The sequence below is a fragment of the Balaenoptera borealis genome, assembly GCF_965194805.1.
Source record: "Balaenoptera borealis genome assembly, chromosome: 16".
NCBI classification, from domain to species: Eukaryota; Metazoa; Chordata; class Mammalia; order Artiodactyla; family Balaenopteridae; genus Balaenoptera; species Balaenoptera borealis.
Genome location: NC_138872.1, coordinates 23,815,002 through 23,833,275, shown reverse-complemented (window position 1 = coordinate 23,833,275; position 18,274 = coordinate 23,815,002). Strand labels below are relative to the sequence as shown.

The following is an 18,274-nucleotide window of genomic DNA, read 5'->3' as shown; positions in this document are numbered from 1 at the left end:
CCCAGACCAGGTCTCGAACCCGTGTCCTCTGCATTAGCAGGCAGATTCTCAACCACTGCGCCACCAGGGAAGCCCCTGGGTTAGGTTTAATCCAGGGGAGCTGGCAGTTTCTAGCTCATGATTTATTCTAGTAGTTCAATTGCAGGATTGGGAGGGACAATGCTGGACTCTAATTTCACTCTTTCCCTGATGTTTTCTGCCCTGCCTCCATTCCGTCTGTAGCAGGGGCCACCACGGCTTAATGGTGCTGTGAGAAGAACCTCTGCAGGCAAGGTGGTGCCTTTATTTCCTGTAAAAGTTATTCTTTTTGGTGCTGCTAGGAGGAGGCTGGGGATATAGTGAAGTCACTTTCTATAGCTTCATCTTGGGAAGGCTTGGTCTGATTTTTCTGCCGTTCTTAACCTCCTTGATGGTTTTGCAGAGGCTGAGCGTTGACTGAGCAGGCTGGTGGGTAGTGGCCCTAGCCAGAGTGGAGAGCACTGGCTGCTGGCATTGGGAATCCGGCATGACTGAATCACAACCAGATAGCAACTTTTATTTTTTATTTTATTTAATTATTTTTTTGCAGCAATAAACTTGACATGTTTATTAATTAAACTATCACTTAAATTTAAAAAGTGCATAGAAAATAAAAGTTTAAAAACTCCTTTTTTTTACAACTATGTACACTTTTTACTTTTACATTCAGTCTTTTGTTGACAGCTTTCAGCACTATTATTTTTTGAATTGTTAAAGTATTTTCCTTCATCCCTGTCACAGGGAGTTAACACTGATGGACTTTAGACACATTTTTTCTTTTTTTTCTCTTTTTCTCTAACCAGAAGCTTGGAAGAACACAAGGAAAAAAAAAAACCCAAAAGATCTGTTTTACATGAATAAGTTGTCAAGAAATGTCTTATTTCTAGAAAAGAAGCTTGTCATCTGTTGAGTTTTTGATAGCAAATTTTAGAGTTTCATAAGGGAGTTATTTAGCACTTGGAAACTGGGGAGAGCAATGCCATGTTATTTAGCCCTTTTCATCTGGAATGATTCCTTGGCAGTGGCAGTTAAGCATCATTTTGTGTGAAGGCAGCCACACCTGGTAGCCTTGTTAGATCCTTGGTCTGTGTTGGAGAAAAAGAAGGGATTCTACTTCCAGGGAATCTGTTTGGAAGCCATCTCTGGTGAGTTGACCACGCCTCTGCTCAGCTCCCGTTTTTATGCAGAGGATGTCAGAGCCGCTTGTCTGTCAGGGGGTTTGTGCCCCTGCTCTGCAAGGCATTCTCTCTGGGGGAAACTGAAAGTAGGTTCACATTTACAACAAAATGAGGAATCATTCCTTCCTGTTGATCTGTGGTTAACTTGAGTGCGCAGGCGAATCAGGTCCCTCTTCCTTAAAATTATGCATATCCTTGGGTCACGTGCCCCCCTCGTCCCCTCCTTGTACCCCAGTTCAATCTCTTTGTTCATTGCCTAGAGTCTGCATTTAAACTGGGAGATTTTATGGAAATGGTCTTATTTCTAGAGTCTCTGGTTGAAGCAGTTACTATTTTTTGTTTTCTTCATGCTGTAACTGAACCTACATTTGAAATGTGGGAACACTGGGACTATGAGCAGCTTTGAATAGAGATAAAAGGACCATTTAGGCCCATACATGCAGGTGCTAGCTTGGCTCCTATCTTCTATGGGGGGAAAGGGGGTTCTCTTTCAAAGTGACTTGGTAGATGATGGTAATTAGAACCACACATTGATCCCTTGCTCTGTGACAGTCCCTTTGCTAAGCAATTTCCATATCTGATCTTATTTAGTCTTCACACAAACATGGAAAGGTTGTTGCCGTCAACCCCATCCACATTTTACAGATGAGGAACTGAGCTCACAGGAGAAACTGCTTGAGGTTACAGAGCATATAGATAAATGGTAGCCTGAGGTCTGAATGGAGGTCTGTGGTGCTCCAGGTTTCCTGAAACTGCAGTTCCTACAGTACCAGGCTGCTTCTCTGGAGCAGGGTTTTCCTTAAACAGCAGAAGTTGTCAGGGCCAGATGCTCGCTGGCGGAGTGTGTGTGTACGTGCACCTGATACGGTAGGGTGAGTGTAGATGGTCTGTACTTCCTGGAGCCGGGTGGTGTCTTGAGAGCCCTGATTGGAGACAGGCCCTGTCCCAGTCCCTGCTTGATGATTATAAGCAGTTCACTCTCCTTGCTCTGGACTCATCTGAGCAGTTAGAAATGGGAGAAGGAATTGGACTAGATGAGCATTTTTGGAAATTGTTGGCTACAGAACCTAAGCCCATTATGTAAAATTTCTAAGAGGAAAAGACTTAGGGGGAGGTTGCCTGCAAGCATGCACTTATCCCATCCCTCTGCCCACCCCCTTAGGCACATTTGTGGGAACCTCAGGACTTTGAGAAACCATGTTTGAAAGCTCTTATCCATGATATTATGGAATTCTCTGACTCCTGGAGAATGAGCGGGATAGTAAAAGGGCCCTGAGTCACACTTATGGTAGATTTCAAGAGCAACAGAAATCGGTCCTTTCTAGAGTCACCTGTTTCCTTGGTCCTAGAGAAGATGAGCTTTCTACACGTCTCTAGTTTTGTTCTTACATCCCTTCTGCTATTACGGACTTCTGTAAGGTTGTCTGATATGCTGAGTTCTTAACCCCCAGAGGGCAAAGCCAGGAAGCTTTGTTTCATCTGGTAAAGACAGGAGCTTCTTAAGGGAGCCTGAGGCAGGTGAGCTTTGTGTCAAGAATGTTCTTATTTTGGATTCTGTCATTTACATGTTTTTTGTTTATGGCCATGGGAGAGCTCTGTTGCCAGCCACCCTTGGGAGGACTCTGTGGGAAGACATTCTTTTAGTTATGCATGAAACCATTAAAGTAGATTTGGGGCCTCTCTCCAGAAGTGGGTCTAGACCACTGTTGTCTGTGAGATGTGTTGTTTTGTTCCCTCTGATTTATTGAAGCCCAGGTTAGGCTGTGTGCATGATCAAGGGAGAAAGTTTCAAGATGATCCCTTGTAGTTCTTCGGAAGTAAAAAGGGTCAGGACCAGGATATTGTTATCTAAGGACAGTGGCCCCTGAGCACCTTTGGCCATAGTTTGGGTCATTTCAGAGTGGCCAGTGGTGCTCTGGGTTTGTGGTTTAGAATTGAGGCTGAGGGACCTGGGGAATAGGCAGTGTGGGGTGGTGGGAGAAGAATTAGTCAGAGGTCAGCAGACAGGCTTGGGTTCTGCTTCTAGCTCTGTTGTAGACTTCCATGGAACTCGGGGTCCATCCCTTCATCTAAGGCCTCCATTCTGAGCCTGCTGTCAGGACTAAGCTTCAAAATTGACTTCAAGTAGCTGAAAATGTTGGACTTTTGGGTAGCATTTTGTCCTTCTGGATGTTTGAAATGTCTGTAAAAATGGGCAGTTTTCATTTTGATGTAACGGATGATGAACTTTGTTGATAAGATAGTTGAAAGTATAGACATGGGTGGCTTGTTGGCATGCTTAATATTTAAGATTTCTTGAGAATTGGGTTCTTAAGGTCCCCACCCCCAAACCCCCATCCTTAGACTGACCAGAGCTTTGCCATGGTTGCTTGAAAAGAGTCTGTTTAGAGTTCCACAGCCTTGCTTATTATCATTGCTCCTTTGCTTGCCAACACCCTCACAATAGAGGCAGGAAGACAGGAACCCAGGTCTTTGTTGTAAGTATTCATCAGTCATTGCTGACGTGCCTTATGTAGAATACTTATCATAGCCTGTCATCTCATTGCTTGCTTTAACCAACCAATTATATATATCTGTATAAGTATTATTTATATTTATATATATATATATAAATAAATAAATAAATAAATATATATATATATATATACATAAATATATATATATATATATATACATAAATATATATATATATAAAACCAGCTGTGTATCCTTGTGTCTATCTTGTTTGCTAGCCACTTTTCTGTGTTGGTGACACTTGTGACAAATAATCACTTTTATTTTGTAATTACGAGGAGTAAAACAGTAGGTAGTTACTCATTGTTTACAACAGTGGTTCTCAGACTTCAGTGTGCACCAGAGTCACCTCAAGGCTTTATTAAACTTTTTTTTTTTTTACTTTTAAAAAAATTTTATTTTATTGACGTATAGTTGTGTTAGTTACAGGTATAAAGCAAGGTGATTCAGTTATACCTATATATACATTATTTTTTTCATATTTTCCATTATGGTATATCACAAGATATTGAATATAGTTCCCTGTGCTATACAGTAAGATCTTGTTGTTTCTCCATTCTTTTTTTTTTTTTAATTTTTGAATTTTATTTATTTTTTTATACAGCAGGTTCTTATTAGTCATCAATTTTTTTTTTTAAATTTATTTTATTTATTTATTTTTGTCTGCGTTGGGTCTTCTTTGCTGCACGCGGGCTTTCTCTAGTTGTGGCGAGCAGGGGCTACTCTTGGTTACGGTGCACAGGCTTCTCATTGCAGTGGCTTCTCTCGTTGCTGAGCATGGGCTCTAGGCCTGCGGGCTTCAGTAGTTGTGGCATGCGGGCTCAGTAGTTGTGGCTCGCGGGCTCTAGAGTGCAGACTCAGTAGTTGTGGCGCATGGGCTTAGTTGCTCCGCGGCATGTGGGATCTTCCCGGACCAGGGCTCGAATCCGTGTCCCCTGCATTGGCACGCGGATTCTTAACCACTGCGCCACCAGGGAAGCCCCAGTCATCAGTTTTATACACAACAGTGTATACATGTCAATCCCAATTGCCCAATTCATCACACCACCACCACCACCACCCCCCCCGCCACTTTCCCCCCTTGGTGTCCATACGTTTGTTCTCTATATCTGTGTCTCAATTTCTGCCCTGCAAACCAGTTCATCTGTACCATTTTTCTAGGTTCCACATATATGCATTAATATATGGTATTTGTTTTTCTCTTTCTGACTTACTTTGTATGACTGTCTCTAGATCCATCCATGTCTCAACAAATGACTCAATTTCGTTCCTTTTTATGGCTGAGTAATATTCCATTGTATATATCTACCACTTCTTTATCCATTCGTCTGTCGATGGGCATTTAGGTTGCTTCCATGACCTGGCTATTGTAAATAGTGCTGCAGTGAACATTGGGGTGCATGTGTCTTTTTGAATTATGGTTTTCTCTGGGTATATGCCCAGTAGTGGGATTGCTGGATCATATGGTAATTCTATTTTTAGTTTCTTAAGGAACCTCCATGCTGTTCTCCATAGTGGCTGTATCAATTTGCATTCCCACCAACAGTGCACACCCTCTCCAGCATTTTCTGATGATGCCCATTCTAACTGGTGTGAGGTGATACCTCATTGTAGTTTTGATTTGCATTTCTCTAATAATTAGTGATGTTGAGCAGCTTTTCATGTGCATCTTGGCCATCTGTATGTCTTCTTTGGAGAAATGTCTGTTTAGGTCTTCTGCCCATTTTTGGATTGGGTTGTTTGTTTTTTTAATATTGAGCTGCATGAGCTGTTTATATATTTTGGAGATTAATCCTTTGTCCGTTGATTCATTTGCAAATATTTTCTCCCATTCTGAGGGTTGTCTTTTCATCTTGTTTATGGTTTCCTTTGTGGTGCAAAAGCTTTGAAGTTTCATTAGGTCCCATTTGTTTATTTTTGTTTTTATTTCCATTACTCTAGGAGGTGGATCAAAAAAGATCTTGCTGTGATTTATGTCAAAGAGTGTTCTTCCTATGTTTTCCTGTAGGAGTTTTATAGTGTCCAGTCTTACATTTAGGTTTCTAATCCATTTTGAGTTTATTTTTGTGGTGTTAGGGAGTGTTCTAATCTCATTCTTTTACATGTGGCTGTCCAGTTTTCCCAGCACCACTTACTGAAGAGACTGTCTTTTCTCCATTGTATATCCTTGCCTCCTTTGTCATAGATTAGTTGACCATAGGTGTGTGGGTTTATCTCTGGGCTTTCTGTCTTGTTCCATTGATCTATATTTCTGTTTTTGTGCCAGTACCATATTGTCTTGATGACTGTAACTTTGTAGTATAGTCTGAAGTTAGGGAATCTGATTCCTCCAGCTCTGCTTTTTTTTTTTCCTCAAGACTGCTTTGGCTATTCGGGGTCTTTTGTGTCTCCATACAAATTATAAGATTTTTTGTTCTAGTTCTGTAAAAAATAACATTGGTAATTTGATAGGGATTGCATTCAATCTGTAGGGATTGTATTGCTTTGGATAATATTGTCATTTTCACAATATTGATTCTTCCAATCCAAGAACATGGCATATCTCTCCATCTATTCGTGTCATCTTTAATTTCTTTCATCAGTGTCTTATAGTTTTCTGCATACAGGTCTTTTGTCTCCCTAGGTAGGTTTATTCCTAGGTCTTTTATTCTTTTTGTTGCAGTGGTAAATGGGAGTGTTTCCTTAATTTCTCTTTCAGATTTTTCATCATTAGTATATAGGAATGCAAGAGATTTCTGTGCATTAATTTTGTATCCTGCAACTTTACCAAATTCATTGATTAGCTCTAGTAGTTTTCTGGTGGCATCTTTAGGATTCTCTATGTATAGTATCATGTCATCTGCAAACAGTGACAGTTTTACTTCTTCTTTTCCAATTTGTATTCCTTTTTTTTCTTTTTCTTCTCTGATTGCCGTAGCTAAGACTTCCAAAACTATGTTGAATAATAGTGGTGAGAGTGGACATCCTTGTCTTGTTCCTGATCTTAGAGGAAACGCTCTCAGTTTTTCACCATTGAGAATGATGTTTGCTGTGGGTTTGTTGTATATGGCCTTTATCATGTTGAGGTACGTTCCCTCTATGCCTACTTTCCGGAGAGTTTTTATCATAAATGGGTGTTGAATTTTGTCAAAAGCTTTTTCTGCGTCTGTTGAGATGATCATATGGTTTTTATTCTTCAGTTTGTTAATATGGTGTATCACATCGATTGATTTGCGTATATTGAAGAATCCTTGCATCTCTGGGATAAATCCCACTTGATCATGGTGTATGATCCTTTTAATGTGTTGTTGGATTCTGTTTGTTAGTATTTTGTTGAGGATTTTTGCATCTATATTCATCAGTGATATTCGTCTGTAATTTTCTTTTTTTCGTAGTATCTTTGTCTGGTTTTGGTATCAGGGTGATGGTGGCCTCATAGAATGAGTTTGGGAGTGTTCCTTCCTCTGCAATTTTTTGGAAGAGTTTGAGAAGGATGGGTGTTAGCTCTTCTCTAAATGTTTGATAGAATTCACCTGTGAAGCCATGTGGTCCTGGACTTTTGTTTGTTGGAAGAGTTTTAATCACAGTTTCAATTTCATTACTTGTGATTGGTCTGTTCATATTTTCTGTTTCTTCCTGGTTCAGTCTTGGAAGGTTATACCTTTCTAAGAATTTGTCCATTTCTTCCAGGTTGTCCATTTTATTGGCATAGAGTTGCTTGTAGTAGTCTCTTAAGATGCTTTGTATTTCTGCGGTGTCTGTTGTAACTTCTCCTTTTTCATTTCTAATTTTATTGATTTGAGTCCTCTCCCTCTTTTTCTTGATGAGTCTGGCTGATGGTTTATCAATTTTGTTGATCTTCTCAAAGAACCAGCTTTTAGTTTTATTGATCTTTGCTATTGTTTTCTTTGTTTCTATTTCTATTTCTGCTCTGATCTTTATGATTTCTTTCCTTCTGCTAACTTTGGGTTTTGTTTGTTCTTCTTTCTCTATTTCTTAGGTGTAAGGTTAGATTGTTTATTTGAAATTTTTCTTGTTTCTTGAGGTAGGCTTCTATAGCTATACACTTCCCTCTTAGAACTGCTTTTGCTGCATCCCATAGGTTTTGGATCGTCGTGTTTTCATTGTCATTTGTCTCTAGGTATTTTTTGATTTCCTCTTTGATTTCTTCAGTGATCTCTTGGTTATTTAGTAACATATTGTTTAGCCTCTATGTGTTTGTGTTTTTTACGTTTTTTTCCCTGTAATTCATTTCTAATCTCATAGCGTTGTGGTCAGAAAAGATGCTTGATATGATTTCAGTTTTCTTAAATTTACTGAGGTTTGATTTGTGACCCAAGATGTCATCTATCCTGGAGAATGTTCCGTGCACACTTGAGAAGAAAGTGTAATCTGCTGTTTTTGGATGGAATGTCCTATAAATATCAATTAAATCTATCTGGTCTATTGTGTCATTTAAAGCTTGTGTTTCCTTATTAATTTTCTGTTTGGATGATCTGTCCATTGGTGTAAGTAAGGTGTTAAAGTCCCCCACTATTATTGTGTTACTGTCGATTTCCTGTTTTATAGCTGTTAGCAGTTGCCTCATGTATTGAGGTGCTCCTATGTTGGGTGCATATATATTTATAATTGTTATATCTTCTTCTTGGATGGATCCCTTGATCGTTATGTAGTGTCCTTCCTTGTCTCTTGTAACATTCTTTATTTTAAAGTCTATTTTATCTGATATGAGTATTGCTACTCCAGCTTTCTTTTGATTTCCATTTGCATGGAATATCTTTTTCCATCCCCTCACTTTCAGTCTGTATGTGTCCCTAGGTCTGAAGTGGGTCTCTTGTAGACAGCATATATATGGGTCTTGTTTTTGTATCCATTCAGCAAGCCTGTGTCTTTTGGTTGGAGCATTTAATCCATTCACGTTTAAGGTAATTATCAATATGTATGTTCCTATGACCATTTTCTTAATTGTTTTGGGTTTGTTTTTGTAGGTCCTTTTCTTCTCTTGTGTTTCCCACTTAGAGAAGTTCTTTTAGCATTATTCTGTTGTAGAGCTGGCTTGGTGGTGCTGAATTCTCTTAGCTTTTGCTTGTCTGTAAAGCTTTTGATTTCGCCATCAAATCTGAATGAGATCCTTGCCGGGTAGAGTACTCTTGGTTGTAGGTTCTTCCCTTTCATCACTTTAAATATATCATGCCACTCCCTTCTGGCTTGTAGAGTTTTTGCTGAGAAATCAGCTGTTAACCTTACGGGAGTTCCCTTGTATGTTATTTGTCATTTTTCCCTTGGCTGCTTTCAGTAATTTTTCTTTGTCTTTAATTTTTGCCAATTTGATTACTATGTGTCTCGGCGTGTTTCTCCTTGGGTTTATCCTGTATGGGACTCTCTGTGTTTCCTGGACTTGGGTGGCTGTTTCCTTTCATGTGTTAGGGAAGTTTTCGACTATAGTCTCTTCAAATATTTTCTCTGGTCTTTTCTCTCTCTCATCTCCTTCTGGGACCCCTAAAATGCGAATGTTGTTGTGTTTAATGTCATCCCAGAGGTCTCTTAGGCTGTCTTCATTTCTTTTCATTCTTTTTTCTTTATTCTGTTCTGCAGCAGTGAATTCCACCATTCTGTCTTCCAGGTCACTTATCCATTCTTCTGCCTCAGTTATTCTGCTATTGATTCCTTCCAGTGTAGTTTTCATTTCAGTTATTGTATTGGTCATCTCTGTTTGTTTGTTCTTTCATTCTTCTAGGTCATTGTTAAACCTTTCTTGCATCTTCTCGATCTTTGCCTTCATTCTTTTTCCGAGGTCCTGGATCATCTTCACTATCATTATTCTGAATTATTTTTCTGGAAGGTTGCCTATCTCCACTTCATTTAGTTGTTTTTCTGGGGTTTTATCTTGTTCCTTCATCTGGTACATAGCCCTCTGCCTTTTCATCTTGTCTGTGTTTCTGTGAATGTGGTTTTCATTGCACAGGCTGCAGGATTGTAGTTCTTCTTGCTTCTGCTGTCTGCCCTCTGGTGGATGAGGCTATCTAAGAGGCTTGTGCAAGTTTCCTGATGGGAGGGGCTGGTGGTGGGTAGAGCTGGCTGTTGCTCTGATGGGCAGAGCTCAGTAAAACTTTAATCCGCTTTACTGCTGGTGGGTGGGGCTGGATTCCCTCCCTGTTGGTTGTTTGGCCTGAGGCAGCCCAACACTAGAGCCTACCCGTGCTCTTTGGTGGGGCTAATGGCAGACTCTGGGAGGGCTCATGCCAAGGAGTACTTCCCAGAACTTTTGTTGCCAGTGTCCTTGTCCTCACGGTGAGACAGAGCCACCCCCTGCCTCTGCAGGAGACCCTCCAACACTAGCAGGTAGGTCTGGTTCAGTCTTCCCTGGGGTCACTGCTCCTTCCCCTGGGTCCCAATGCGCACACTACTTTGTGTGTGCCCTCCAAGAGTGGAGTCTCTGTTTCCTCCAGTCCTGTCAAAGTCCTGCAATCAAATCCCACTAGCCTTCAAAGTCTGATTCTCTAGGAATTCCTCCTCCCGTTGCCAGACCCCTAGATTGGGAAGCCTGACGTTGAGCTCTGAACCTTCACTCCAGTTGGTGGACTTTTGTGGTATAAGTGTTCTCCAGTTTGTCAGTCACCCACCCAGCAGTTATGGGATTTGATTTTATTGTGATTGTGCCCCTCCTACCATCTCATTGTGGCTTCTCCTTTGTCTTTGGATGTGGGGTATGTTTTTTGGTGAGTTCCAGTGTCTTCCTGTTGATGATTGTTCAGCAGTTAGTTGTGATTTTGGTGTTCTTGCAAGATGGAGTCTTTTTTTTTTTTTTAATTTTTGGTTGCATTGTGTCTTCGTTGCTGCGTGCAGGCTTTCTTCTAGTTGTGGCGAACAGGGGCTGCACTTTGTTGCGGTGTGTGGGCTTCTCATTGCAGTGGCTTCTCTTGTTGAGGAGCATGGGCTCTATGTGCGTGGGCTTCAGTAGTGGCTCACAGGCTGTAGAGCACAGGCTTAGTAGTTGTGGCTCATGGGCTTAGCTGCTCTGTAGCATGTAGGATCTTCCAGGACCAGGGCTGGAACCTGTGTCCCCTGAATCGGCCGACAGATTCTTAACCACTGCACCACCAGCAAAGTCCTCAAGCCCTTATTAAAACACATATCTGTGTCACACTGCCAGAGTTTTTGATTCAGCATATTGAGGGTGGGGCTGATAACTTGCATTTCCAGTAATTTCACAGGGTTGTTGATGCTGCTGGTCTGGGGACTACACTTTGAGAAACACTGGTTACAGTGAGCCTGGCGCTGTGTGAGAAACTAGTGTCAGATGTGGTCTCTAGCCTTGGAGAGCCTGCCTTCGATTTGGGATCTGCCTTCTATATGAAGGCACCTAAATGTGAGGCTCTGCAGGCCAGGTACCAAATGAGTCTGAGAAGTTCAGAGGAGGGAGAACTCTCCAGTAGCAGGGGAGTCAGGAAACATTTACTGAACTATTGTGGTCTTTTGAGCTGAGTGCTTAAGGATCAATGAGTGGCACATTACAGGCAGGAAAACACTTTGATAAAGATGTGGAGGTGGAAATGTTACAAGACAGTTTCAGTGGGTGGCAAGTAGCTAGTCACTTTGTGTTGGTGGGTATTGTATGCTGGTAATTCGAAATAAGGTTTGAAAAATAATTGGGCTCAGATTGCTTGGACTTTGAACACTGAAGAGGGAGGGTTTCAGTAGAGGTGGCTAGCCATGGGCAGGACCCTATTCAGGGCTGGAGGAGAGGGCCGGTGGGTGGGGAGAGAATGTATAAGAAGGAGGCAACCAGCCAGAAGATCTTAACTTCATCGTTGCATTATTCTGCTCCCAACCCTTGGGGTTTATTTTATTTCTTCCATGTTGGGTAGTAAATTGGTCCTGAAAACTGACCATGTTTACTAGTGGTAAATCATTACATGACTACCAGTGGTTCATTGATAATCTTGACAAGATTAACTGTAATTTTTTTTTTTTTTTTAATAAATCCCTGGGACCAAAAAGAAAAAAAAAGAGAGAGAGAGAGAGAGAGAGAGAAATGGGTGGGTTCTAAAATGCAAAAGTTTGAAAGTGTTGGTTTGAGTACAGCTAATGAGAACTTTTGTAGTTGGATGCGTTATTTGGGGAGATAAGATTATTTGTATTTCCAGTTTCGGTTTTTTAGCAGAGAGTGATTTTTGTTGGACTTAAAAAAAAAAAAAAAAAGGAACAAAACTAACAATGTAGCGGTCACCATTTAGTGCTTTGGCCTAGTCTCTATTTTGAAACATTGTAATATGCAGCTAATTCATATGGATTTTGAGAGTAATGTGACCTCTAAAAACATAATACCTTTAGCAGATGGTCGTATTTCTTTTAAAGTTTAAAAGATATTACTACTTCTAAGCCCAGAAAATAAAGATTAAGTGATAAACATTAATAATTCACCAAGCAATAAATAAATCTGTATTTTCCTTATATCCTATTTTTTTTAATTGAAGTATAGTTGACATACAATATTATATGTTACAGGTGTAAATATAGTGATTCACAATTTTTAAAGGTTACACTCCATTTATAGTTCTTATAAAATATTGGCTATATTCCCTGTGTTGAATAATATATCCTTGTAGATTATTTTATACATAATAGTTTGTACTTCTTAATCTCCTATCCCTATTTTGCCTCTCCTCTGTTTCCTTCTCCCTACCGGTAACCACTAGTTTGTTCTCTGTGTCTGTGAATCTGTTTCTTTTTTGTTATATTCACTACTTTGTTGTATTTTTTAGATTCCACACGTGAGATCATATAGTATTTGTCTTGTCTAATTTATTTCACTTAGCATAATACTCTCCAAGTCCATCCATGTTGCTGCAAATGTCAAAATTTCATTCTTTTTTCATGGTTGAGTAGTATTCCATTGTATATGTATATGTATATATATGTACCACCTCTTTTATCCATCCATCTGTTGATGGACACTTAGATTGCTTCCATATCTTGGCAATTGTAAATAATGCTGTGAACATTGGGGTGCATGTATCTTTTCGAATTAGTGCTTTTGTTTTTTTCAGATATATACCAAGGAGTGGAATTGCTGGGTCATGTGGTAATTCTATTTTTAGTATTTTGAGAAACCTCTATACAGTTTTTTCCACAGTGGCTGTACCAGTTTACATTCCCACCAAGAGTGTAACACAATATATCTTTCCATCTTCAGTTTCTTACATCAGTGTCTTATAGTTTTCCATGTACAGGTCTTTTACCTCCTTAGGTAGGTTTATTCCTCGGTATCTTATTCTTTTTGATGCAACAATAAATGGGATTGTTCCCTTAATTTCTCTGATAGTTCATTGTTGGTGTTTCCTTACATTCTTAATTGTTTTACTGCTCTTTGTTCTTGGTCTAAGTCAGTGCAAGTTTTTAAGATTTAGTGAAGCACCATAAAAATGAGGTTTTTTTTGATGGATTTTGATTTGTACAGATAAAAAGATTTGTAAAGATAAAGAGGAAAAGGCAAGTGTACTATTATCTTGGACATAAGTAAGATTGAATGTGATTCTTGAACAACTTTTTAATTCCCATATGTTTATTATTGTGGTTGGAGCTCCCTTGTGTTTATGCTTTGAAAAGTTTTGTTGCTTTCATGAAACTGCAAGTTAAAATCATATCTTTTTGAATTTTAGGTACTTACACTGTGAAATTTTATGATGGAGTAGTTCAGACTGTCAAACATATTCATGTCAAAGCTTTTTCGAAAGATCAGGTGAGAGATGTGGTTTTATGCTTTGTGGTATGAATAATGCTAATGTTATAGTTTTGTTTCTCAAAGATGTTACATTTGTTTATGATGACAAAATCTTTCCTTCATCTGACATGATTTCGCCAGAGAGCAATACACAAGTTTTCAGAAATTGTAAATATTTGTCTCTCTCTCTGCCTTTTTCTTTTCATACCAATTCTTTTCAGAAATGCCAGTACTTGAGTACCATTACCTGTTATCTGTCTTTTTCCCAAAGCACCTGGTTGTTATTCTTTTTTCTCTCTTCCTGTGCCCTGCCCACAGAGCTGTTTCCCCTCACAGGGAACTTGCTGAGTGGTTGAAGAGATGGAGATATTTTCTCCTCATCTGACTTTGTCCTTCAGCTCAGGACCATGGCTTGGTGGTTACGGAGCCGCCATTTGGCATAGATTTGGCAAACACTTGTGCTAGATGTGCCTGGGTTGAAAATTTTGTTTCCTTTTGTCCCTTTCACCATCCATGTACTTGTCTAAGCACGGGTCCTGAGTTTTGATACTGGAAATATGGTGCACACAGATAGATGCTGGCCATCTAGAAGTGTTGCCTACTTTCTTCATGATTTTTTTTTCCCTTTTAGTTTTTTTCATATTTATGTCTTAATGAAATAGCTGAGGGGAAAGATTCTGATTGTAACTAATTGTTATTTACTTCTTTGGGTGGTTGTTGATATGACAGTATTTGGTAATCCTGGAACCTTCTAATAAATTCTTCTGAACATGTATTTAGCAATTCCAAAGCATCGTGATGCATGATATTGTTAAAGATAATCTCAAAAGTGTTTTTGCCTTTCTGGTTTGGTTTTCCTCTTCAGAAAATTGACAAAATTATAGATAGATAGAGGACTGTATTAAGAACATGTCCAGAACTGTCAGATTGTATCTAGAATTTCCACAAATGGAAGTCTAGGGCTCCACATAACAAAACGTTCATCTGTTTCCTCTGATTGATAGTACTCATGGTGCCTTGGCTTGGGGATGGGCACCTCACCCTGTATGGATTTGTGGGTCTTCAGTCCTCAATTCCCAGCTGCCTCTGAGTGTCTCATGTCATCTCAGACCTGGCAGGTGGTCAAGCACAGGCCCATGGCTCCTGTTTGTTTTTCTTTTCCAAGAGGACATAGTGGTTTGGATAAATGACTTCTCAGCTAGGCCACTTACAAAGCAAAATTTCTTACAAATATCTGTCAGACAATTTTTAAAGCTTTTTTCATGTAGTATTAGAGTAGATTTTTTTTTGTTTTTTGTTTTTTAAATAGGATTGTACTGCCCTAAGTGGTTTGATAATCTATATTTCAGGAACATTTATCTTTTTTTGAAGTTATAGAAACAATATATGTTTGCTGTAGAAAACTTAGAAAGTACAGAAAAGTGCAAAGAAAGTAAAAATTGTATAATTCTATCATCTAGATGCAATTGCTCAGAACATTTTAATGTATAGCCTTCTGTATTTTTTTAAAAAGATATTTATGTATATATATTTTTCTTTTCCAAATTTGAGTCATATGTTACTGTTCTATAACTTGCTCTTTTAACAAAATAACATTTTCCCAAGTTCCTAAGTACTGTATGGGAATATAGCTTTTAATGGCTAAGTAGTATTTATAATATGTATGTAACCCTACTTTGTGTAACCAGTTTTCTAATGGTCATTTAAGGATATTTGTAAATCTGGGTACACACGTCTGATTATTTTGTTAGCAGATTTCATTTCTAGGAATTCATTCTAGTTCAAAAGTATAAACATAAGACTTTTGACCTAAATTGCCAACCCCCCTTCCTGGTGGTTGCAATTTATATTTCTGCCAGCAGTTACTGAGGAGTGCTTGTTCTCAAACCTGGCTGCTTTCAGAAAATTTTGGGGACTTGAAAAAAATATTTTCTTTTAGTTTCTAACCACAGGGCTTCTCCTTGTTTATTACTTTTCCCTCTGGAACAAATTAAACTTTTACTCACTGTGTATTTAGGCAGTCCTTCCTGCTCCTGGCAGAAATCTGTGTGCCAAGTGTGTGCTTGGTGCTAGGGATCCAATATGAACATGGTGTGGTGGTCTCTGCTCTTCTCTTGAGGTCTTGGAAGAAAGATACTTACACAAATAAACTTAATTGTAGTTTTGGAAACTCCAGAGCTTTCAGAGCTGGCTTTATTATGAGACAGTATACTAGGACACAAGACTTTTAAGATGAATTTTGAAAAAGTAATTTAGGAGGAAAGTAACCAAGAAACAGTACTTTCTCCTAATGGACAAAAACTCAGTAGCTCAGGAACGCAGTAGGTGGCTTGTTCGACTGAGCACAGCCTTTACCCAGTAGAGGAAGCAAAGACCCTGTTTTTGAGATGGAAAATCTTTACAGCTTTCCGGTTCGCCTCTAGTTATCAGTTTGGGTTCTTCTCTACACAGGACATCAGCATCTGCTGGCAAACTGAGCCAGCCTCTGAAAGGCCCTGGGTCAGTGTAGTCATTCTTGGGAAGAGACGGATGGGGCATGAAGGCATCTCTGTCAAAAAGATTGCTTCCCAGAAGAGGTCCCTGGGGTAGTTGTCTGTCCCTTTAATTATTTTTTAGTGACTTACTAATCAAAAGGGAGATAGCATTGTGTCAGAAGGAATTGAACATGGCTGTTATTTTCTTTAAACTTAGGACTGGTTTTCAAACCTCAGAATATGGGTGTATATTTTCAGTGGTGCTTTCCATTACGTGACCTGATACATGTCCTCTTTTAATTTCTTTGTCTTCATAAGTTTACAAAAAAACATCTGATTTTATATTTGCAAGTAATCCCAAAGTGTGTTTTATCGCTATTTTGCTCATTTTAGAATATTGTGGGTAATGCTAGGCCTAAAGAAACAGAACACAAAAGTCTTTCATCATCTCCTGATAAACGAGAGAAGTTTAAAGAGCAGAGAAAAGCCACAGCCAATGTGAAGAAAGACAAAGAGGACAAAGCCTTAAAGACAGAAAAGAGACCCAAACAGCCTGATAAAGAAGGAAAGTTAATCTGTTCTGAAAAGGGGAAGGTGTCGGAGAAGAGCCTTCCCAAGAACGAGAAGGAAGATAAGGAGAACATTTCAGAAAATGACAGAGAGTATTCTGGAGATGCTCAAGTGGATAAGAAACCTGAAAATGACATTGTGAAGAGTCCACAAGAAAGCTTGAGGGAGCCAAAAAGAAAGCGAGGCAGACCCCCTTCCATAGCTCCTACTGGTGAGTTTCCCAAGTGTGCAATGCCAGAGTGTTCTTCTGTGGTCCTTTGTGGTTCTTTATAACTTCTGTACTTCAAGCCTTTGTTTTTGTGACTGACTTTGAATCATCCTGTCATCTAAAAACAAGTCATGCCCATAGAGCTGAATTTTATGGGAGGCATATATCCAGGTGAACATAAGTTTCGGAAACATGTTCTTGACTGGGCTTCTGGGGTGACAGATAACTCTTCACTAGATACTTCAGCTTATATGATAAAGCCTAATAAGCTAATAACGCCTTTTGCTTTTGCCAGTTCAAATGATTTCACTTTAAGTAAGCTTACTAGAACGTAGAATCAGGAAATAGCATTTTCATGAGCGACATGAAAGGGGAAAGGAGAAGTAAATAGGAGTGGACATCTGGAGGAGGCGACAAGAAAGAACACTGGACCTAGGAAGGTATGGGTACATTTGAAATTGAGATCTCTGGAGAGTGATTATGGATCAGAAATTTTCCCCGTCTAAATAAAAAGCTGAGATGGCTAATTGGTAGAGTCGAGGTTAGAGGATTTAGGGAAGAATACACAATTATTTTAAAAAGTTGAAATATGGAATTCTTCTAGAATAGCCAAGAAAGAAACAAACCCTGAATCTCTTCCTAAGGCAAACATTCCTTCTCTAGACTGAGTGGCGTGAAGAACCCCCAGGATCTCTAGACTGAACGCTGCCTGTGATTATCTGGCAATGGCCTTCAGACATTCTTGTTTACATGTTCTTTACATAAATATTGAAAAACTGTGAATCCCCTAGTTTTAAAGTGATACCTGGGGACTTCCCTGGCAGTTCAGCAGTTAAGACTTCACGCTTCCACTGCGGGGGGGCGCGGGTCCGATCCCCGGTCGGGGAACTAAGATCCCACACGATATGTGGTGAGGCCAAAAACAAAAAAAGTGATATCTGTTTTTTTCTTACAAGTTTGAATAGCTGCCAAAGGTAAATTTAAAATATAAAATATGACAAAATATATTCTCATCAAAACTGTGGAACTACAGAGTTAGCTCATTTGTTGTTCCCTTATGATGTAGAATGCAAAGCCAGTCCTATCTATCAATCCAGACAGCTACACCAGACTTAATTTCTGTGGCAAAAACTCTACCTTTATTTACTTCAAATAAATGTATTAGTACTCGTTCCCAGTAGACAGCCTTCTTACATCTTCTAATTTTAAGGTATGAAATAAGACAATAGATTGATATCTTCCCAGATGAAGTAAGGCACTTCCCCCTTCAGTGGTTATAAGTGGGTTTCACTTTCAAGATCTGAGCATGCTGGAATTGTCCCTGTGCCTAAGTAGAGCCTAGACCTGTGCCGTCCGATATGGTAGCTGCTAGCCACCTGTGGTTATTGAGCACTTGAAATGTGGCTACTCTGAATTGAGATGGGCTGTAACTTGTAAAATACACAAGGGAGGGAATTCCCTGGTGGTCCAGTGGTTAGGACTCTGCACTTTTAGCACCGAGGGTTCAGTGCCTGGTCGGGGAGTTAAGATGCTGCTAGCCGTGCAGCGTGGCCAAAACAAAACAAAAAACCACACTGGTTTTCAAATAGTACAAAACAAAACAAACAAA

At 39.4% G+C, this 18,274-nt stretch overlaps 1 protein-coding gene across 6 annotated transcripts in view; it reads left to right on the top strand.

The window, feature by feature from the left end:
* Positions 1-18,274, top strand: part of PHF20 (PHD finger protein 20) — a 134,739-nt gene that overhangs the window by 44,639 nt on the left and 71,826 nt on the right. For 5 of the 6 annotated variants that reach the window (XM_082359369.1, XM_082359370.1, XM_082359371.1 and 2 more), the window contains 2 exons: positions 13,352-13,431; positions 16,281-16,668. In XM_082359369.1, coding sequence (XP_082215495.1) covers positions 13,352-13,431; positions 16,281-16,668 — 468 coding nt within the window. The remainder of the gene's footprint in view (positions 1-13,351; positions 13,432-16,280; positions 16,669-18,274) is intronic. The other variant, XM_082359374.1, reaches the window with a different exon arrangement.